Source organism: Nuphar pumila, chromosome 1 (genome assembly GCF_984573655.1).
Source record: "Nuphar pumila chromosome 1, dmNupPumi1.hap1.1, whole genome shotgun sequence".
Taxonomy (NCBI): Eukaryota; Viridiplantae; Streptophyta; class Magnoliopsida; order Nymphaeales; family Nymphaeaceae; genus Nuphar; species Nuphar pumila.
In genome coordinates this window covers 24,625,743-24,650,014 of record NC_143249.1, presented here as the reverse complement: position 1 = coordinate 24,650,014, position 24,272 = coordinate 24,625,743, and the positions used below count along the sequence as shown (strand labels likewise).

The following is a 24,272-nucleotide window of genomic DNA, read 5'->3' as shown; positions in this document are numbered from 1 at the left end:
TTTAAATATACCAGGAGCTTTGCGTTTGAAGAATGATGGCTCTAGGAGCTAGATTTTCTCACGGTTATTGCTAATTCTTGGATCAATCCTTTTGATGAGCATTGGGCGGCTCTCTAGGTTCAAAAGAAGCTTTCTCGTCTAGCTAAGGATATCAAGGACTGACTTCATAGTCATAATGTGGAAAAATTTTAACAAATAGATGCATAGGATCATGAGATTTCTGCGTTGTATTAGTCTATGTCTTCTCCCGGCTCTCTCTCTGATTTGCAACTTCTCAGTTTTCAGGTCAGGTCCTTGAAATTAACTATGCTCTTGAAAAGCTGGAGGGTCAAAGAGAAAATTCGTTGGAAGCAAAGGTCTAGGGTGAAATAACTTGCGGCTAGTGATGAAAACACTAAATTTTTTTCACTTATATGCTTCTCAGCGTCATAAGAGGAATGCTGTTTCTTCTATCTCTATTGGGGATGTTCTCTATCTCAATCAGCACGTTAATCCGACAATCACACTATATTTTAAAGCTTTATATTCTGCTTCATTTGCTGCAGAGGGTGTTACTGGTAATATCCTAGTTGGGTCGATTCAGCATGAGCAAGCCAGATCTATGAAAAGAAGGTTCTCTGAAGATGAGATTTTTAGAGTCATTAAGGATTTGTCAGGTTAGAAAGTGCCCGATATTGATGGATTTCATGTCAACTTTTTCACAATCTTTTGGGACTATGTTAAGTCGGATGTAGTGAGCATGTTTGACGAGTTCTATCGTAACTCCAGACTGCCTTATCATTTTCACTTAGCTATTATTTCACTTATTTCAAAAGATGATGAGGCTACAAATATTTCTCAGTTCCACTCGATCTCGGTTATGAGTACTTTCTATCAGATGTTTGCCAATGTTTTGACAAATAGGCTAAAATCGGTGGCTCATAAGATTTTTTCAGACTCTTAGTTCACCTTCATCCGTAATAAGAAGGTCCAACACTCATGGCATCCGAGGTTGTTCATTCCTTGCAGCATAGCGGTTAGCCTTATTTTATCCTTAAATTAAATTTTCATAAAGCTTTTGATTCCGTGCATTGGCCCTTCTTATGTCAAATGTTATCAAATTTTGGTATTGGTCATCATTTTCCTGGTTGGGTGAGGGAGCTAGTCTCAAATGCCTAGGTCATGTTAAATATCAATGGTGTTAGAGGAGATCAGTTCATGCTAGGGCAGGGTCTACGACAATGGTGCCCTCTCTCACCTTTGTTGTTCAATGTGGTTGCTGAGGGTCTTGTGGTCTTCCTTAAGCGAGTCACAACATCGTGATTTATTGATCCTTTGCATGTTTCGAACTTTTCAGGTCATATTCTTACTTATGCTGATGATATGATCATTTTTTATCGTCCAAATGTTCAGCAAATGCTTAGGTTCAAGCTTATCCTTCAGTTCTTTCTCTGTCTATCCAGACTTTCTCTGAATGAGAACAAATGCTCTCTTACTATATTCAATGTTCACTCCACTATGATTGCAACTGAGAGGAGGATTTTTAATTGCATTATTTTTTAGTTGCCTATAATGTACATGGGCTTGCCGTTACAAGTGAAGCGCCTCTCTTCGGTTGCATGGGCTCCGACGCTTCAAAAAGTAAAGCATAAATTACTATCATTGCAGTGGTCTTATGTCTCCATCGTTGATCCTATGACTTTAGTCAAACATTTTCTTTTCACTTTTTCATGTCTATATTTATGATGTATGTGGGAGTGGAGAAGCAGCTGACACGCTTGCTGGCAGATTTCCTATGGTCTGAGTGTCAACTCAAGAGTAAACATCACTTGATTTGTTGGCGTTCGGTGGTCTTACTTCTGCGTATGACTGGCTTAGGTGTTTCTGCACCCAGATTGTAGGGCAATGTTCTTGTCGCCAAGCAATGTTGGTTGGCCCACCAACCGAATAACCCTTGTGCTCATTTGCTTCTTGCTAAATATGGGGCTCCTGCTCTTATCTCGGTTCTCTTGGGAACCCGGGGTTTGGCATTCTCACATTTGCGTAAATCGTGGTTGAGGGCCTTAGCCTTCTTCAGAGACCATTTTGAGGACTTCAGAAATTTTGGTCAGTGGTTGTACTGGGCGCTTGCGCCTAGCGGGGAGTTTCTCACCTCCAAAGTCTATAGATCGTTGCTCTCCCTGGGGGCCGATTGGTTGCTCGAGAGTGTGCTTTGGGTGAAGGGCCCTTCTCCCCGTTCTCGGGTCCTGACTTGGTTAATTTTGCACGATAGGATTCAGACCCACAGTAATTTAAAGAAGTGAGGCCTTAAGCTCCCGAGTTGGTGCGTGCTTTGTCAAGCTGCAGAAGAATCTACATTTCACTTGTTCTGGTCTTGCCCAATATTTGTGGATCTCTTTAAGAGGACCTGGAGGCATCCATAAGTGTTTGTTAAGGAGGAGTCCTTTGGGCTCGATATGATCTTGGGCTCAGTTTGTATTAGGCATAGCACGAGGTGGTGGTTGATATGGCGGATGCGGTTGCTTACCTCTTGGTGGTTTGTTTGGATGGTGCGCAACGATGCTCATTTATGTCAAATTTCGGTTAACATTCATAATCTAGTGCATAAAATCTTTGGTGGATGTTTATGTGATCCTGCGTATGCATCTTACTGATCTCCCGCTCCCTCATGTTGACACTCCCCTTCTTTTGCCGTCCTTTGGGCCAGCAGCTCCTGCGTGAGCTCGTTTTTCATGAGTGGTAATGTTATATTTCTTTCAGCTCTCTCTCTCTCTCTCATTTTTAAGTTTTCACTATAGGTGCACTAGGAGAGAAATTATATCCCTTCTTTCAAAGTTCATAAAATATATGCTGTAACCACATAAAGTCAAGACTAGGCACCGTTTTAATTCACTAATGAACTTTATGAATTTCATCAAACCAAAATCGAGGAAATATATTCCTGTTCTTGAAAGGGCATAACCGCAACAATGCATGATGATCATATAGCAGTGCATAAGTGACAAGTTCAACCCTTATCATACATTTCTGTGCCATACTATCTTGCCATTGAAAGACAAAAGGAGGTTCAGTTCTTGTGTACCTTAGCTCGAAGATACATGTTATCACTTTGAAGTTCCAGTTCCTGCACAAAAATGGCAGGAGAGAGAAGATAAAAGATGAGCAGAAGATCAATTAAATAAATCAAATAAATATTAAAAAATATTATAAATGTGAGTATCCTTATTGCAGATTCTCAAAAAAGGGGTGTAGTTTTTTGCTGATATGCAACAACATTGATCAATAAAGGATCGTGCATGTTTCACAATGCCAATAAGATATCTGGTTTTCTTTTTTTTTATTGTGCCAAGAAGATATCTTTTTTCTTTTTGAGTGATAAAAAAAATCAAAAGTAGAGTGAGAGAACATATAATAAAAATAAATGAACCATATGGAAAGAGGAAAAGTGTTGGAGAATTGAGATTCTCATCAAGTTTGGGAAACATAGAGTATCACTTCTGAAGCTGGCTTTCCACCTATCTAAGAAGCTTTTGGTAACTATAGGAATAGCCCAAAATCCTGCCTTTTCTTCAACTCAATTGCTTGGATTTCGAGGTGAAGGCTAGTTGAATATCTTCAAATCATGACTAGTTCAATAGGAATTACAACATTGGCAGCGGCCAATTTTTAGTTCTGAGAGCTTTGACATCCAAATTCAGCAAAATGCCTAAGCATCTGAGGAGCTAAGATCAGACTTACAGACGATAAAGCACGCTGACATCAGAAGAAAAATTAAGAAAATTACCCTTTTCTGCATATATTCAATTTCTGCGAACAGAAGTTCGTTCTGCACAGAAAAAGAAAACGTAAGCAGCTACCAGGACATAACATTGCCAAAATACAACAGGAAGCGCCAACAAAATACCAGGGGCAACCCCAAATATTTGCTCGATGTAGCACTATTGAGGAAATAATCCTTTCAAGAGTTACTGTCATTCTATCTAGCTTCCAAACTTGGTGCTTTTATCTTAGTTTATATATATATAGATAGAGAGAGAGAGAGAGAGAGAGAGAGAGTTGCGTGTTCTCCCCAGAACACGCACTGTAGCTACAGTGCATGTTGGGTTAGTACTCTGATATTACAGTTTACCTTCCAACAATTAGAATATACTCCGTCTTGTATTCCAACCTGGGTTTGAAAGGCTTGTGAGTCGTGCCACAAGAAATTGGTTCCTTATAGAAAAGTTAGATGGAAGTTTGAAGTAGAAGAGATAAAAGTGATTTTAAACAGATCATATTTGAGATTTCACCATAAAGTCAACTCCAAAACTATTCTTATTTTTTTATTAACCAGAACAAAGTTTATATGCATTTTTTGATAAAATTTGATAAAAACGTAGGTGCCTTTTTTAATTATGCTGACTTAGGTGCCAATTTGGAATTACCCTAAGAAAACGATGCATGCAAGCTAACATGAACATATTATCATCCTTAGGACTTGTAGATCTTCGAAAAGGGTTAGACCTTTAACTAACAAAGTGAATTGGAGGGTCAAGAGGTTAAGGTGAGGGTTTAGATTGTGTGTCAACCACTAGGATTTCAAAAGCTACGTTTGATAGTTTTTGGTAATCGTTCCAAACACAGGAACTGTGGACAGACTTGGAATTCCAATTCGGAATCCAAATCCCAGCTAAAAGGAGTGATATATACCTTCTTCGATCTGATCCTTGTTATGCCCCGTTCTATTTTGTTCTCCAGCTGCTTCAGTTCCTTCACGCTGAGGTTGCTCAAAGAATCTCCGATCAAGTGCCTGCAAGCGACAATAAAGAAACAAGAAGTTACTCCATTCACCTGAAGCTCAGCTGTCACTGAATATCCATGCATCAACGGTCAACCCAATTGTTTCCCCCCAACTTTTTCTTACCAAGAAACCAACAGAAACTAACCACCGAGGTGGTATCTCATGTGGTAAGCGGGGTCCTGTGTCAAGCTGAAGGCCCAGGATCGAATCCCTCTGCCACATGAGGTGGCTGTTATTCTGGTAGGGGTCTGCCTAACCCCAGCTTGCCTTTCAAAAAAAAAGAAACCAACATAAACTAACCTAGGTGTATTTGTGATAATAAGTTCCTTCTCAAACTGCGGCGGTAAAATAGCTATGCGTACCTGTTTGCATTTTGAAGAATTTGTATCTGCTGCCTCAACTTGGTCGATTCTTGTTGATAATACTGGAAATTAAAGAGGCCACAAACAGAACATAAGAGAATGATTTTTGGACAAGTGAAGATATGTGCACCAAGCAAAAGAACCAACTGGCGGGTCCCAGAGGACCCTCAATCTGTATCATCAATTACCACATTTGTGCCCTGGAGCTCAGTGGACAAGTATCCAATTACTTGGCTTGACCAAGTTGATCAGGTCCCTCATATGGCCCGTGTGTGTTAATCATTCAATTATTTGGGGGTTGTTAAAGTATTTACCTGAGCATTTGCCTCTGAAACCGAGTTGGCGTTTGAGCTCTCAGCACATGCCTTCTTGTACCTTTCAATCGTGCCTTTAATGCTGTATCCCATACATGCATAAGATGACAAGTGTTTCTTCGGAGACAAATATTATGCAAAATGTTTTTCCATTAGGCACATCCAGGATACTAACTACGTAAAACAAAACTTCATGACATTTACTATTTTCACACGTGAAAACTAGTTTTATCCCCTAAATACCCTAAACACTTCCAGAAAACACAGTTCTGGTATTTTTTGCTTATTCTATATAGAAGTGTTTGACATTGCTTATTTACTAAAACAAATGTGCTTTGAATTGAATTAATGTAACTAAAAATTTGATTTTTTTCATCTATTGTGATGTAAAGTGCTGATTTTTTCTCACTAGAAATTCATCTAAAGACGAAAAGTATCTCATCTAAAGCATGTTGTTTACTAAAATTAAATGAATACAGATTCAGCAAATACTTAGGCATATACCTTTTTAAGCTGTTTAAGATGATCTAAGAGATAACAACATGATATTTAACGGCTAGAAGATCTCGCCCTTGCACACGGGCCCTGAATGCCTTGCCCTTGCACACATTTCGTCGTTAAAGACATTATAACGGCGAGATTATCTGGCCATTAAATATTACATTTAAAACACTTTAACAGCTGTATTTAACGGCCAAAATATCTCGCTATTATAGATCAATAACGACGAGATTCAAATCTCATCGTTATAGAATTTTACTCTATAACGATGAGACTTCTATCGCTCTTATAGACATATGTATAACAACGAGATTCTTTGATGTTAAATATTGCCATTAAAATACTTTAACGATAATATTTAATTTACACAAAATGTCGCTATTATATATCAATAACGACGAGATCTAGATCGGACCATTATAAGGTTTTACTCTATAACGATGACAATTATGTCATCGTTATAGAGTCGTATTTAAAAAAGACCTGACGAGCCCTTTTTATATTTCTCTCACTCTCTATTTGTGATTTGTCCCTCTTCCTCGCTCTCCTTTTCCCTCCCTTTCCCTAGGCCGGAGCGTCGCCAAGCACCCCTTTCAAATCAGGTGTGCCCTTTTCCCTCTCTCCACCTCCCTCTCTCGATCTTTGCAACCCTATCTCCCCCCTCTCTCTCTTGAGCATCAAGCGAGTAGGACCTCGCCTCAGTCCTCTCTCTCTCTCAATCGATTTCTCATGAGCTATTGAGATTGATTTGGTTTGTTGGTAATGTTTTTGATAATGGAGAATTTCAATGTGTTGAGATGATTCTCTTTTATGTTTTAGGGGATTTAAGGTTTTTGTGTGAACATTTTCTTTTTTTGAAAATCTTGTGATTTGAGGAGGTGATAGTAGAGGGTTCTTTTGAATTTTGTTGGTTCTTCTTGTGCATCCGGTTTTGGTTGGGTTTCTCCTTGGATTGCTTTTTTTCTTCTTCTTTAACTTGGAGGTTCTCTTTGTGTGAATAGACTAGTCTATTCACAATGATTTCTTGAGGGAGGGTGGAAGAGTGTTTCAGTTGAAATGAGTATTAGAAGTGATTGTGTAGTATTGGCTAAACAAGAAGTAATCAGCTCATGGATTAATGACTAATAGGACATGCCCATGATGTACACCAGTTCATTTTTTGCTATTCATAACTATATGGGCATAAGTCAATTGTTTGATGTTTTGAAGCATAATATAACGTTGATGGATTACTCATGATAAGTTTGTTATAGAGTTGTATCATTTTTAATATTATTAAACAAAAGAGTAGTCAAAGAATACTTGTGGGCTATCAGATGAAATATGTCCAAGATCTTGAACTCCAATGTCTCAATCAAATCTAATTGATTACAAAAAATGTAGCAGAAAGACGTGCTTTTGTTATTGACAACTGAAAATATAAACTTAAAAAAAAGGTTTGCAATCTGTAAAAATATCAGTATATAAAAATATTATAAATATGTGTATGTGTTTGAATAATATAGAAAGCTTTGATATATATATATATATATATATATATATATATATATATATATATATGTATATATATATATATGTATATATATATAGAGAGAGAGAGATATGGGTAGGTGCAAAATTGATACGTGCTAAATGGGTTTTTCTAGCCTTCTATTATTTTTTTTGCAGTTTTGACCCCATAAATGTGTTGGGCATGGTCGATTTGTGAGAAATCCACACCTGGATCATGTGTTTTTGATGAAAAAAATGATATTTAGATCCTAGAAAATCTACAAATATTTTAGATTGTTGATTTTTTGTACCTTATAAAAACCCACCCATGTGTCGGAATTGAACATTTCAAGAGCTGATCCCTATAAAATCAATTTTATAGATCACATGTGTACCGTCAGAATTTAAAAATAAAATGAAAAACCTTAAAAAACTCATTTATCACCTACCCATTACTATACATATATATATTTGAAAAGCAAGCTAGGGTTAGGCATACTCATACAACTATAACATTGGTTTTTTAACCTCAAACGTCCCAACACAAGGTGACGTGCACTAGCTGCTCCTACCAGATAAGTGAAACCCCATTGGTGCATATTATATATACATGGGGTTAATATTTGGTGCTATTTAAGGCACAAAACTAGAGTACAAATCAAATTTTAATATATTATTATTATTTTCATATATATACATGTCTATGTGGTTAGACCACCATATACTTTGAAACATCTGTAAATATTTGGATACATCTATGAAAGTGCTTGCTAGCTTTTGAAAAAAGAACTGAATATAAAGTAGCCAACTTATTAAAAAAATTAACACAAACTAATCTCCATCTCTACATTCTACAAATTTAAGGAATTACATAAAAAAGAAGAGAGAGACATCTATCTACGCAATCCAAAAAAACAAAAAAAAAAGGTAGTGATTTTGTCCTCATATCTATATGAGCATGTTTATTGACTCATACCTATATATCATCAATACATTATGTGTTTATTTACTCATGTTAATCATGTTGAGATACCTTGATCATTCTTCAAAATCCAATACCTTATTGATAATAATTATTGACTCATTCTGATAAAACTACATTATAAGAAATAGAACTAAATTCAAAGAATCGAGAGAAACTGATATTGCTAGAAATGCCATAATCCATATTTACATAATGAAACCCCTATAATTTGAAAACATACAATAAATCTAGGGCTATTTGATGATTATGAAAGACCCTGGAAATAGTAAATGTGATTAAATAATAAACATAACCAAATTGGGCATTTTTTAATATTGTAGGGCATTTTTGTTACTGCAACATGTCTCTATCATAAACGGAGAAAGAAGACCATGTGTTGATAGAAAGTCATAATTGGTTGGAGTACTTATAGCTAGACCAAAAAATTGATATAAGTGCAGTTGAATATCTACCTATTGAAGAATTAACAAACCATTTAGGGTCACAAATGAAGGGTAATGTAATTGCATGTGTTATTGCTCTGTTTTTTGCCTTTGTGTTCTTTTTACCTTTTAAAAGCAAGTTCAAATATATATATGGCCCTTATTTATATTTTATAATTGTGTTATATTAACTTCATGATCTTGTTGTTGCTGTTCATTTGATTTAATATGATTCTTGTATGATAATGAATATTCATGTATGATTCATGTACAATGTAGTTTGATATAATATTGTTTGCATGAAATTAACAAATGTGTAGTGTGGTCTAATATAATATTTTCGTATTATAAATGCAAAAATCGTGAAAACTATCCCAAAGTGTGAAGAGTTTCACATCAAATATCATGTAAAATCCATGAATTACGCTAAAAATCGTGTGAATGTCATTTTCAGTGATATTTGGCGTGATTGGGAGAGCATCATGATGTAACACACGAAACTCTGGAAATTTGCTCGCTTGAAGGGTAAAAAGGTCCTAAAAAACAAGATAACATGCGACAATTATCGTTGTTAATAAGCTAGACAATGATAAATATCATCGTTAATATATGATACACAACCGACGATAAATATTGTCGTTGATGTTAAAATTTTAGATTTTGGCAGGAGCCCTCTCTCCATTTTTCTTTTCCTTCCCTTCAGAAAACCTCACATCCTTCTCGCCACCCTCTCTCTTCTAAGCTCCCTCCGTCCACCACCGTAGTCGGTGACCTCTCTCCAACCACCATTGTCGCATGCCCCCAATCTATCTCTCAACCGAGCTCTCTCTATCAGCGGAGTCCACCATCGTTGCTCTAGAGGATCTCTTCTCCACCCTCAATCACCATATCTACAATAGAGTTTGAGCAACCCCTCTCTATCGAAACCCACAAAGGTATTTTTCTTCTCTTTTTTTTCTCTTTTTTGAGGGTTTTAAGACATTGTTTTTCTGTGATTCAACAAAACCCTAAATTTTTCTAAAGATTTCTCGGAATTTTAGTCTTGGGCTTATAGAAAACCTAGGGATGAGTTTTCTTATTTTTCTGTTTAGGGCTCTTGGTGGTATATATCATAGAAAAAGTATGTCTGAAGATTAATTTATTATGAGCACTTGCATACATTGTGTCGAGCTTGCAGAAAACAACATGAAAATACTTCAATGAAATCCTTAATTTTACTTAAGATTTTTTTCTGCTATAATTTTTTATACTTTAAAAAAATCTTTAATTTTTTTAAGCTATTTTGGGTGTTTATTGTTGAGGCTTCTAGAAAAACTAGGCATTTTATTGTTTGTAGAAACTAGTTTCAGTTAATTTCATCTTGTTCATCCATGTGTTTGGGCTTTTCTCTTCTAATATGAGTGCCTCATTATGTTGATGTTGTCATTTTGGGGTCACTTCTATGGAATTGAAAATGACTTGATGATGAACATGTTTGTTTGTATTGTTGGTTGTTTGCAATGAATTATGCTATTTGGTTATTTGGGAGATGGTAGTTGGCACAGATACACCAACTCCAACTGATTGCCAAATATCAGCTCTCAAACACTTGCAGGAATTGTCAATTCCCAAATACTAACAAATCTTGGATTTGACACTTCACTACCAATTATAAGTTCTCAAATAGAGCATAATTGCCCATAAACAACTTGATTATTACAAGGAGACTAATTACTATTCTTTTTTATGTCAAGTTAAATTTTCTAAAAAAAAAGAATCCCAAAAGTAGTGAAACTGGTGAAAAATAGACTTTTGTGGTTTGATTCTATCAATTTTCATTATCTTTCAATCTCGGGTTTTCCACCCTCATTCTCCTACAATTTCTTGTGGTTCTATTTTTTTTTTCTTTTCTCTTTTTTGGATTTTTCGTGCTCATTATGGCCAAGGAATGCACTATCGATATTTGTCTTCCATTGTTTCATTTTAGACATGCTTGTTTATTATAAAATGATGCAATTTTTTTCCCTAAGGCTTAAAACTAGTGACTTCATTCATTTGTTTGATGCTTGTGTATTGGCTATGGGTTACAGGATGGGTAAGAGTTGATTTTTTTTTAAAGATTGACATGGGTTTGAATACATAGACGGAGTTCAGGCGTTTTGTAACCTAGCCTATAATCTCATAGATGGGCATTGTAGGATCAAGTGTCCATGCATGAAGTTCAAGAACAGATTGTACATGAAAGTAAATATGGTAGACACTCATTTGATTCATCATGAGTTTTATCAAGAATACATAAATTGGATCTATCATGGTAAAGCAGAGGCACTAAGGGCTGTGAATGAGCATGTCAAAAATGATGTGTGATCATGGGCACTATGGAAGTTGATGATGACGGAGATGAATTGGTGAATGACATTTATATGGGGACACACATATCTTCTAACATTGGCCAATCTTCTACTGCACCGAGTGCAACAAACAATGATAATGAAGAGAGATTGTTTGACAAATTATGGGACTTGTCTCAGTATGAACTTTATCCAGGATATAATAAATTCTTAAAACTCTCTTTCATCATTAGGCTATTTCATTTAAGGACACTTAACAATTTGATTAATAAATTATTTGATATGTTGATTGATTTCATTTTGGACATCAATCGATTAGAGAACAAGAAAGCTTTGAACGTTCAGTTCGCTCGAGCCTATAAAGAGATCCACCATGACTACAACAATATCTATAAGGGATATGTGACTAAGAATGAAGCCATAGTCAATGTTCCAAAGCATATTTCTAATGTGCGGTGGGAGGATATGCAATAAATTATTCAGCGATCTGAAATGGATAGAAAACTACCTGTTGGAGGATATATGTAGTCGGTATATATATATTTATTTATAACAATTGATCTTCATTTCATTCAGGACAAGTGTAAAAGAAACAAATTCAATAGAGTTGGATTGGGGGTGAGTCATACTAGTGGAGCAAAATTATATATGGGACATTGAAGCGAGAAGGTATAATCATTTGATTGTATAGGTGTATGGTAGAAATTTGTTCATGTTAGAAGGATTGGTTCATTTCTATATATACATAAATCATAACTTAATTTTGCTCTCTCACGTTTGGAGCAATGCTTTAGGAGAAGAAATTGGGTTGATTGAGATGTATAGATCAACCCATACAAATGTTAACAACGACTTTCTGAACAATACTACATCCAACAATTATTTAAGTAATTGAATCATTCCATAATCTTCGTGTTGAAGCATGAGATGACACAATTGGCATCGTAGGACTCCAATATAGAAGATTCTACGTTACTTAAAGAGGTCCTTAGTATATGACCTAGCTATGTCAGAGGCATGGATAGTTGTACAACACCTACCCAAGCATCCATTTCTATCAATACATAGAAACATGTCATTTTTTCATACCATTTAAAAGATATTGTAATGCCAGTTTAATAACTTTTTCTTTATGCATGTATCTTTACGTAGTTAACTGCTCAGGTTTGTTAACTAAATATATATTTTATTTTCTATGTATTATGATTGTTCATATTAGACTGAAATCCTCATGTTCATTTTTTTTTTGCAGGTGTGGACATGTGTTGGATTTGAATGATTTTGCTTTGTCCTTATTTTTTTTTCGATGAAAAGAAAGTGAATGAAAAAAATCATGATGTATTTTAATGTTTGATTGATGATTTGGGGTATGTAACAATTGAAGTTTATTTTCTATTTCAGCTATTTAGGTTGAGCAAACATAAGATGTTTGTGTCTGAGGATATAATGCACATTTTTACATTTTACTGATTATTGATGAAACTTCGTATTGTGCATTATTGATTTTTTTTTAACAATTACTGTTATGGACTATTTTCAATTGTATATGCCTGATTATTTGAATTGAAGAGCAGTTTCTATAATAACAAGAAAATCTAAAATTTGAATTAAATTTTGAAGTATTTTTTAAGTGTTATGTAATAGAAAAGTTTGAAGTGTTATGTTTTTCTTTAATAATTGAAGTGTTATGTAAGAATTGAAGTGTTGTGTAATAATCGAAGAATAGTTTTTGTAAGAACAAAAAAATGTACACAATTTTATGTAAATTTCTCAAGAATTGTACAAATTTCTATTAAACTATGCGAAAGTTCTATGAAAATTTTATTGATTCCATGCACATTTCCTTCTAATTGTGTGATTTTTTATCAAATTATGCAAAAGTTCTATGCATATTCTCATCATGCAATTTTCTTTCTAATTGAGCGAATTTTCACCAAACTATGCAAAAGTTCTATGCAATTTTTTACGATTCCATCCAAAAATTGTGCAAGTAAAAATATAATAAAAAATGACTTTTGCAGATGATAATTATCGTCAGCTATATCAAAGTTACGAGCGATGATATTTATCATCGGTTTTCTTAATCTAACAGAGGATATTTATCGTCGGCCATTTGGACATATATGACTTTTCAATATATATGGCGATAATTATCATCAAGTTTAATCTATACCTGATGATATTTATCATCGAATATTTTTGACATATATATATTTTAATATAAATATGATGATATTTATCATCGCCTTTAAGAGAGAATCGATGATAAATATCGTCAGTGTTATTAAATTTACTCGATGATATTTATCATCACATTTAATTACTATAATCGATGATATTGATTATCATCTATTTGAACATATACGATTTTTCAATATCTCTACAATGATAATTATCGTCGATTTTTAAAATATAACTGACAATATTTGTCGTCGACTTTCAATAATATAAGCTATGATATTTGTCATTGGTTTTAATTAGTGTAGTTGACGATAAATATCATCGCCTTTAATTCTTATTAACGATGACATTTTAGAGTCAACCGTTTTATACCGACTATACCATATTGTCGAGTTTATTTTTAGATACACGATGATATATAAATATCATTCGAAAAGAGTACTATAAATAACCATAAAGGGACGACAACCCGGGTGACAATATTTATCATCATGATAAATATTATCGGCAATGACTTGTTTTCTTGTAATATGTAAAAGAGAAGAAAAGAGTGCAAACCACTTATTTTGGATTTGTCAATATGCTCAAAGGTGTCGCAATTACCTTGTGGCTTTTGGGAAAAGAAGCTTGATATTAGGGAGGTTCTTTTGTCTTCCTTAGTTCGGCCAAGGAGCGCCATGATCGTGTTCGCTTTCTCACTTGGCAACAAATTTGGTTGCAGCGTAATGCTAGACGTTATTTGGGTAGCGAGCTCCCAAGCAACGTAATAGCTAATATGGCATTGTGGGAGCTTACCTTCAATTGGCCTAAAACCAATGAATATTTTATGCTTAAATTTTCACTTTATATGTAAAGTACATGCGAGTGACCCCTAGTCATTCTCTATATATCTATTCCCTTCTGATTTATGAATTTCTGATTATTTTTTCTTAAAAAAAAAGGTACAAGGTAACGTGCACCAGCTGCTCGTACCAGATAGAGCCCCGTTGGTATTAGTTCTCATATTATATTCTAGTGACTCTCTCTCTCTCGCGCGCGCTATATATATATATATATATATATATATATATATATATATATATATATATATATATATATATATATAAGCGAATAATGTGAAACCAAAAATAATATTATTTTTATTATATTTTTCTCTTGAAAATGTAAATGTCAAAATAAGTTCATGTTTTTTTGTTTTAAACGAAAAATACCACAATAATCGCAAAATATCAAGTGAAAAATTATCTTTTTTTTTATACTTTTCCAAAACATTCCATTACTGGTCCCTATGTCCATCGTGCTCAAGAAATCATAATTCATTGGCCACATCCAACACCCTCAAACAAAGTGTACACTGTACACCTAGAAGACCCCAGATACGCCTACATTCATTTCAGCCTGCATGGGACCTTTTTCATGGGGTCCCCTCATCTCAGCCATATGAGATGACTCCTGTGCCAACATCAAGCAACTCAGAAACCCACCAGAATCACACAATATCACCATATCTCAACCCCCGAACCTGCCACGTGTCCAATTCTTAGTTGAGCACGAAACCTGCAGGCTTAACTACAAGAGTACGACCGTACGGAGATGATAATCGGAGGGAATGAGACTGGTGAAATGTACCGATACGATCTACGGTGCTGCCTAAAAAAGATGGTGGACAGTTCAAGGGACTACCCTCCCCGACTCGGGGTTTCGTAACGGTGGTGGCGGTTCTTGGAGCTCAAGCAACTGCAGATTTCTCTATCTTTCAAAGGAGGCAAAATCAGTGATATTTTTAAAAAAATTATGCGTATTTTCAACATAGAACATATTTTTAATATATATATATATATATATATATATATATATATATATATATATATATATATATATATATATATATATATATATATATATATATATATATATATATATACGGGGATATTAGAGACGCAATAACATCTTTCTAATTTTTATATGTTTATATAATCTCATAGAATTCAAAACTTTATCGATATATTCTTGATTTTTCAAGAAAAAAATCCACCATGTTGCCATTTGTCTTGTCCTCAAGGCAACTACTTAGGTATGTAAAGTGTAGTTTGACTTGATCTTGCTTGTACCTTTCTTGTATCCAAATGTACTCAAGTAAGTCTTCATTAGGTCTTCCCGGTGTCAATTTACTACATGTTTTATCTTATCTAGGAAAATCACCAATTACAAGATTTGTGGCATATGTTTGGTTTTTGCCTGACACCCTCTAGGGTTTGAGTCTCCAAGGAGATCAGGCGGGTAATCTTTATGCTGACCGATGTATCGGACTAGATTCACCACATCGAACCAACTCAGGGGAGTGAAGGAGCTATGCGGTATACTCAAACCCACCGGTCAATGAATAAAAGTGGAACTAAAAGCTAGGTAAATTCCTGACAGGATTTAAAAAGATCCGGACGTATTAGGATATGGACCATTGGCTAAAATTATACCTAGCTGAGTTGGTAGCCTAGCAACCTCGCACATTACTCGAGAATGAATTACGTATGCTCAACCTCGACGCACAACATATATGGACCCAAAAACTTGGTAAGTAAAGCCCAGACTCAACAAGGGGCTTGAGTTACCCATGTTGCCCCAAATTAGGCCAGGTTAGGTTTTAACTTTTGACATTGGAAATCTGGCACGAGTCCGGCTTGTTGTGTAACAGGCCCAGATATATATATAATTACACGCCTATAAGAGCCCGTTTGCACCACTGTGTTCAATTGTGTTCTTTATCCAAATCTTGGATCGGATTGATTCAGGAGCAGATGAATGGAATAGGGCGAGTTCCTCTATCTACTGTGGTCAGACCAGGCCGAGTTCAGTTAAGTGGTCCGAGCCATATGAGTTCAGAATGAGTGGACTGGCTACGCAGGTAGCCCCTATTGAGGGGCTCTGCGGCATGGGTAACGAGTGACAGTTGACAGTACTTCTCTAAAAAAAAAAGCAGTTGACAATAATAGAGCAGTACCCCCACTCCCTGTTTAGTGTTTTCATTATCGCTGCCCCAGAAATTGAGAGTCTGATGCAAAGTTATTGAGTGTATCATAGAAAGGAAAGAAAATCGTAATTAGATCAACAAAGGGATCGGCTGACAGAAAGCTGATAAATTTGTGTAAACTTTTGTCCATCTCAGGACGTGATGGAAAAATAAGAATCAAGGAGCTTACAATGCCACCAATCACAATCATGTGATACTGTCTTAACAGCAGCAAAGAAAGTAATACAGTAGGAGTGACATTATGTTATCCACAATCGTAAGCTGCATGTTTCTAGCTCAAAAAAAGGTAACGGCATGACCATAACTAGGAAAAATAAAAGGTAATTCAGAATTTTTTTTTAAAAGAAAAATATTCAGATGATTCATTTCTGATTGCAAGAATTACAGCATGGAGTGATGAGAAGTCACATTAGGAAAAGATCAAAGAGACCGTAAGTCCGGTAGAAAAGTAAAACTTGAATCAGGCCGTTTAAAGTTATAACAAATAAGGAGTTCTCGAAGAGATGCTTTGGCAATAGAAATATGACTTTCATGGCCATCCGAGTGTAGTCGATGGTTTCGATGCAGCCATATGAGATGCCAAAGGATGAGCACAAAACACTGCCAAGCAAAGGTGAAATTTGACCGTTGAATTTGAATGTGAAGCAATTAGGACGTCTCTTAGATTATCTAGCTTTTGTACTTTAGTTGAGAACATTGTTCTTGAGTCTTCAACCTGAAAACCCACTTATTCTTCAAGGCCCTTCTACATTCTGGTAGTTCCACCAAGTCATAAGTGTGGTTCTTCTGCAATGCATCCATCTCATTGTGCATAGCTATTAGCCATTGCTCTTTCGGCTCACACTCTTGTGCTTTCTGGTAACTCTCTGATTCACCTGCATCAGTAAGCATTATATACTCATATGGAGAATACCTTATGAAAGGTTGTGACTCTCTAGAAGATCTTCTCAGTTGGGGTTCTGGAGGAGGTTGCTCTCTAACTTCTTCATGCTCAACATGACATGCAGGTAAATCAACATCAGCCTCTACTTCATCTTCCTGCACTGCTCTTCCTTCAACTTGTGTCGCTGAAGGAGTAACTGGATCCAAGTGGATAGATCCACCTGCAGAAGTCTGAATTGGCACATCTTTTTTTATATCTTCAAGTGTCTGGTTTTTAAAGAATACCACATCTTTAGATCTGAATATCTTATGCTTCTCTAGATCCCATAGCCTGTAGCCGAATTCAGCATCACCATATCCCAGAAAAATGCATTGCCTCATCTTATCATCAAGCATAGACCTCTCCTCCTTGGGGATATGTGCAAATGCCTTGCATCCAAATACCCTCAGATGCTTGTAGGACACATCATTTCCTGACCACACCCTATCTGCAACATCATTTGCTAAGGCATGCGCATGAGACAGGTTGATCACATCAACTGTTGTCCTTAAAGCCTCGCCCCAAAATTTCTTTGGCAGCTTAGACTGTGCAAGCATACACCTGATTCTCTCTGCAATTGTACGATTCATCCTTTCTGCAACTGCATTATGTTGTGGGTACTTGAAACTGTCAACTCATGGCGAATTCTATGAATTTTATAATATTCATGGAATGGAGCTATGTACTCGCCACCATTATCTGACCTGATGTATTTCAGTTGTTTTCCTGTTTTCCTCTCAACCATAGCATGAAATTGCTTGAATACATCAAGAACCTGATCCTTGGTTTTTATAGGGTATGTCAAACCTTTCTAAAGAAGTCATCTATAAAAGTAACAAAATAAAGCGCACCACTAAAAGTTTTCACATCAGTAAAACCATTAACGATTTTTTTCTCAGAGGACCACAAACATCAATATAAACTCGCTCTAGAATGTGAGATTTTCTATGAAAGGCATTTCTAACAAAAGATACTCTATGTTGCTTACCAGCTAAGCAATAAATACACGAGTTTAGATGTGTATCTTTTAACTCTGAAAGTTGCTCCCCCTTAGCAAAAATCTGTAATCTCTTCTCACTCATGTGGCCTAATCAACTGTGTCACAAATCAATAGAAGAGTCATCAGCTGTATTCAACTGTCTCTTGTATACCTTGTCTTGCATCTTATAAAGAGTATAACACCTTTTTTCTCTGGCCTGAACCAATGATCCACTGCTGAGTTTTCACTGTTCTTGTCTGAAAACACTACTTCTGCCCTCTTCAACAAGCTTTTCTACTGAAAGCAAATTCAACCTTAAGTCTGGAACATGTCTGACATCTTTGAGCACCAACATGTACCCAAGACTGGTCTAGAGATGAATATCTCCAATCCCTACAATTTCTGATGTTCATGTGTTTTTCATTCGGACAACACCAAAATTATCGGTCATGTATGTACTCAAATACTCTCTCCGTGGTGTGGTATGGTACGAGGCTCCTGTGTCTAAGACCCAATCTGTATTCTGGCACACACATATACATGAATCATTAGTAGTAGACAAAATCGCAAGCTCACATTCAATTGTGATTGTGGTATCTTCTTTGGTTTCTGATGATTCTGTCTCTTTCTCTTTTTTCTGATTTTTCTTTCGCTCTTTGCACTGATTCTGGAAGTGCCCATTCTTTCCACAATTGTAGCAAGTGATGTCTTTTCTTGACCTGGACTTGCTCCTATATCTGCAGTCATTTTTCCTGTCTTTTGACTGACCCTTGCCTTTGGATGAACTCACCATCAATCCTTCACCAGAATCTTCATTCAGTGATGGTCTTCTCCTAATTTTATTTGAAATGAGCGTACCTGCGTCATCTTCCATATCAAATATTTTTTTTCATAAATTATGGTTGTCACAAGATGCTCATAAGATTGTAACAATAAGGTTAGTAACAACAAAGCTTTATCCTCATCTTCAAGTTTAACATTCAGACTAAATAGACTAGCAATAATCTTATTAATCACATTAAGATGGTCAAGAATGAGAGTATCTTTCTTCATACGAAGACTATAAAGTTGTTTCTTGAGGTGTAACTTGTTGGACAAGTTCTTGGTCATATAGAGGCTATTTAGCCGCAACCATAATCTCGTCGTTGTCCTCTCTTCCATCACGTTACACATGACTTCATCTGATAGACACAACTCATTCACACCAGCGGCCCTCAAGTCAAGATCATGCATTCATCATCGGTTATGGTCTATGGCTTATTCGTCTTTCCGACAAGAGCCTTGTGCAACCCTTGCTGTGCAAGTAGAGCCTTCATCCTTTTTTCCATAAGGAGAAGTTTTCTTTATCATCAAACCTCTCCACCTCAAAATTGAAGCTAATTGACTTAGAAGACATGACTTTCCACGAACCTGGCTCTGTTACCACTTGTAGAGAAATAAGGGTAACAAAAATATTCGTGCAGAAGCAATATAGGATCTAATAAAGGCACAATCAAATCACAACATAAGGGTTTACGTGGTTCGGTCAATACGACCTACATCCACGGGGTACGGAGAGAATAATCCACTATAATAAGAGTAGAGAGTACAACGTTCAATAGCTAGACCAAAGCTAAAGAGAATAACAACAAAGGAATCACAGGAAGAAAGGGATACAGGATTACCTCTCGGGTGCATAACCCGAGTAAAAACCCACACCACAATCAACACTTCTCTCTGAGGATCAATGCGTGGTGACAAACCTTCTTCCTTCATCTTCTTCTCTCTACTCTCTCTCTTACTTCTTCTCTCTCTGCACGCTTCACACAGCCACTCTGCTCACAACACTCTGCTCTCCTACTTATAGATAGCATAGAGCCTTCTAGATGTGAACCTTCTAGATGTGAGTCTTCTAAACTCATTCCAAAAACTGAATGGGTTTTGGCCCTTCAACTTCTCCTGCATTAGTGAGAAACAGTGGGTGGCTATTTCACTTTCTCACACCATTAATGAGGGATAGGGCCGGACCCAACAGGCTACCCAAGCATACGGTAACAAGAATCAATTGAGAAATCATAGTTTTGGGAGTTCTTCCAACACAAGACGTCCGGTGAATCAGATGGCCTTAAGGGGGGAAGAACCCGCATGAGACCCATCCATTCTTGAAACAAGGTGGAGGAGGGATTACTTCGCAATTGGATCTCATAGCCATGCAGGTAATTCAGAATTCAGAAACAGGAGACCAATGAATTCAGAATTCAGAAACCGGTGAATGACTAATTTATGTTTGGCTAAGGCTAATAGGCAAGTAAATAATTTCGGCTGGGTAAAGGTAACAAGAGCGGCTCGAGCAATTTCTGAAAGAAATGAGGGATCTTCTCTGAATATTTGAATCCTAAGGTGGCTAAATATAAGTCCACGTATGTTAGGCACCTATATGGAAATCAGCCAAAAAAGAAAAACCCGAGCTTATTTTCTTCAGCCTAGTATATTTCTGAAGATATTCGGGATGGCCACTAGGGCCCTTCTGGTATTTTTAAATCAACACAACAGAAGTGGCTTCTAAATTTGAAAGTCCCATAATAAACTCGCTTCCCACTTTCTCACCATCGGAGAAATAAGCCAGAAACTGCACGAGATTTTCGGAGTTGGACTTGCTGCATGGTCAAGGACCAAACACAAGAAAAGAAAGAACTATTTCCATGCTTCCGGTGTTTTGCTTAACACCAGAAAAGAATAAAGGACAGAGCCGGCTACAAGCCATTAAAGAGAGAAAAAGAACTATTCTACAGAAAGGAAGAGTGAAGACAGGATAGAACGCATGTGATTGGGTAGTACTATGAGATCTTCCCATCTTATCATTGCCCATCAGCAGAAAGTGGCCTCTCCTGAAGATTGACAGTAGCTGCATTAAATTCTCTAAACCTTGGAAATCATGAATGCGACATCAGGAATTGCCCACACTCTCTGATTGAAAAGCAAGGGTAGAAGAAGGGAAAAAGAAAATTAAAAAAGAAAAAGAAAATAGAGTTTCTTGGGTGGTTTGGCTTGACGGAAGGCCTTCAATCTCATCTTCGTCGAGGATCTGATGCAGGACGGGGGAACGAATGATGTGGCGTGGGGTCCCACGCTCAGACGCAATGCGTTCAACGGAGGGGTTCAAACGTAACCTAAATGAGTGAAATCCAAAGAATACAGATGCCACGGAATATAAAATATGTCGAGTTTCATACTCCTTCCCTAAAACGAATCTGTGGCATATTGTTTATCATTGTGGGAGAAAGGAAGATCCCAGGGAGAATGGGAATGGGGAAAGGGTTAGGGTGGGAATAACAAAGGATGGCTGAAACGGTTGGGGTACGAATATTACCCACTGAAGCATAGAATATAGAAGACATGGGGGGAAATGCTTTGTGTTCTTCCTATAAATACAGAAACCAGAGAGGGCATATGATAATAAATACAGCAAAATGAAAACGAGAGCAATTCTTCACGCACTGAACTCGTGATACAATGGAGAAAACTCAAGCACGAAAACATCCATTACCTCTATCGGCTATCTTACTGGCATAAAGGGTTCCATGGAATCTCTGGGGAGATAAAGAGAAACTAAACGATAACAGTTAATGACCTTCACTCGCACAGAAACGAAACGGATAATACAAATGACAGACGATACCACAAATTCTTTCTACTTATCTAGAAGTGCAGCAAGTAGAAACGTAAGAAAAATGAGACATAATAGCATTTATTTTGATTGTAGAATCTAAATATGGCAAGGCGCTAAAATCAAGTTAAATCAACACATATGATCAGAGACCAAATAGAAAAGTTGAATAAATATGACACAGTGGGAACAATGTTAAATAAAAAAAAGGACCATGGAAGTCGAGCAACTCCTTGGCATGTTTAAGAATCTAAGAATGAGAAAAGTGGAAACATGCAGGATGCAAAGAGAAAAAGAATAACAAGAAACACAAAAAATGCTCAACATCTATGAGTTTTCCCCTTGTTTGGTAGAGTTCGCAAATCAATTTAGAGATAAATAAACAAATCGAAAAAGGCACTAGTAATGCCAAAAATAAGTAAATGGAAAACAAGAAGCCACGGAACAGAAATATATAGAAAAACTGAAAAAATACAAGGGTGATGAAGAGACTCACAGAAGTATAAACTTCAGATCTGTAATCATTTGTGTTTGCTTGTTAAACATAAAGTGAACAACCAGAAGCGGAAAATGCACATGTTAAATATTAAGCGTAAAAACGTAAAGTACATAAAAAATGAGAAATGTATAAACGTAATCCTTCATACTTTTGAATTGTAGACACTGACAATAAACATAATAAATCTTTGAGAAGTTTTTTTTCGAGAAGAATGAACATTAATGAATTCTTATTGTGACATGATCAATTCGTGACGCATGAAATACGTGCGCAATCTAGTCTTGAAATATTAATTTACAAATACTCAAACAAATAAAAACAGAAAAGGAGACGCGAATTAATGCTTAAAAATAGCAACTAATAACACGGACCGGACGACTAGTTAGTAAAGCTTGAACAACATTTAAATTCCTAAAAGCTAGTTTTATGTTTAAAAATGCTATTCCGAAAAAAAACTCCTCAGCATAAGAAAAGCTGAAAAGCCTAAAAAGAACGCTGTGAGAGAGAGGGCATTTTTTCATGTTTGGACATCCTCCTGTAATGTCTCCTTTTCTAGAAATACACCGCTCTTGAATTTCTTTTTAAAATAAAAAGAGAAGAAGGAAAGCAATCATAATCATTTACAACGCTATGAACGAGGAAAAATCAAGAATTTTTCATTTTCAACAAGTAAATCTTTAAAATAACACTATTCTCCGTTTTCGTAGCATCTCATAACACTTCTTAACCCGTGATCAAAGTTTATCATACCAATAATTCTTATGGATTTTCCTTCCTCCCTCTTGGAATCTAGCAATCTCCCTATTGTTCTCCATAAATCAAAACATAACAAAATAAATGTCATGAAAATTCAACCTTTCCTGTAAAAGATCATAACTAAACTACTAAAGATAAAATTTTATGATTCTGAAACAAGTTTAACCTCTCTCTCTCTCATGGACATCGATCTGATCGAAAACCCTAAGACTCCTGCAATTTGGTATCTTCTATCATCAATTAAAATCCGACGATGACGAACAGATAGATGCATGTAAAGACGGTATCGTTCGCTAAAAATGGAAGTAGCAGCGAGGTTAAACGATAGCCCGTACGAACGACAGAGAGAAGAGAATTAACAGAAAGCTTTTCAGGAAAGAATCAACGGAAAGAGACGCATCCGCTGCGAACTAAATCGGGGGGACTTTTCACCTGTTGTTGGCGTACTCGTAGAGGCGGCCTCGGCTGGAGAAGACGATGAGCGCGACATCGGCGTCGCATAGCACCGATAGCTCGTAGGCCTTCTTGAGCAAGCCGTTCCTCCGCTTGCAGAAGGTCACCTGCCGGTTCGTCGTGTTCTCGATCCGCTTGATCTCGATCTTCCCTCTCCCCATGGCGATCGGGCGTGAGATCCGCCGGGAGCGAGCTTTCAGTAGGGTTTTCGAGCTTCGGAAGAAGCGGCGAGCGCGAGGATCTCGCCGTAAACGGAGGCGATGGAGCTCCTTTTGGGGAGATTCCCGGCTAGGAGTTCCGGCCTGTTCCCGGCGAGTTATGTGCTTGTAGCTTGATCTTGAAGCGCAGATTAATGCATAAAGAGAGAGAGAGAGAGAGAGAGAGAGAGAGGAAAACGACGGAAACAGGTATCTATACGAAATCATTTCATGGGAATCAAAAACTCAGAAAATAGAAAAAGGGAGGGAAACCTGTTTGTTTTTTTGGGGAACGTCTTACTAAGGGGGTCTTGAGGGAGAGCGAATAATCAAGGCCGCATTTTTACTCAGCCACGTCGCATGGGGAAAGCAGGGTATAAAAACTTTAGTTTTAGTAATTTTTTTTTTTCAGGTGGCAATATATTATTGGCTCCCTTTTTTAAAACA

The 24,272-nt window shown here is 36.6% G+C and overlaps 1 protein-coding gene across 1 annotated transcript in view; it reads right to left on the bottom strand.

Annotated features, from left to right (window-relative positions):
* The window catches only part of LOC149848387 (agamous-like MADS-box protein MADS1), a 29,581-nt gene extending 5,675 nt beyond the window's left edge, over positions 1-23,906 (bottom strand). The window contains exons 1-7 of the mRNA XM_090011394.1: positions 23,895-23,906; positions 23,608-23,789; positions 5,436-5,517; positions 5,122-5,183; positions 4,669-4,768; positions 3,764-3,805; positions 3,062-3,103 (exon numbers count right to left, since the gene is read on the bottom strand). Coding sequence (XP_089867520.1) covers positions 3,062-3,103; positions 3,764-3,805; positions 4,669-4,768; positions 5,122-5,183; positions 5,436-5,517; positions 23,608-23,789 — 510 coding nt within the window. The 5' untranslated portion in view covers positions 23,895-23,906. The remainder of the gene's footprint in view (positions 1-3,061; positions 3,104-3,763; positions 3,806-4,668; positions 4,769-5,121; positions 5,184-5,435; positions 5,518-23,607; positions 23,790-23,894) is intronic.
* Between the last annotated feature and the right edge of the window lie 366 nt (positions 23,907-24,272).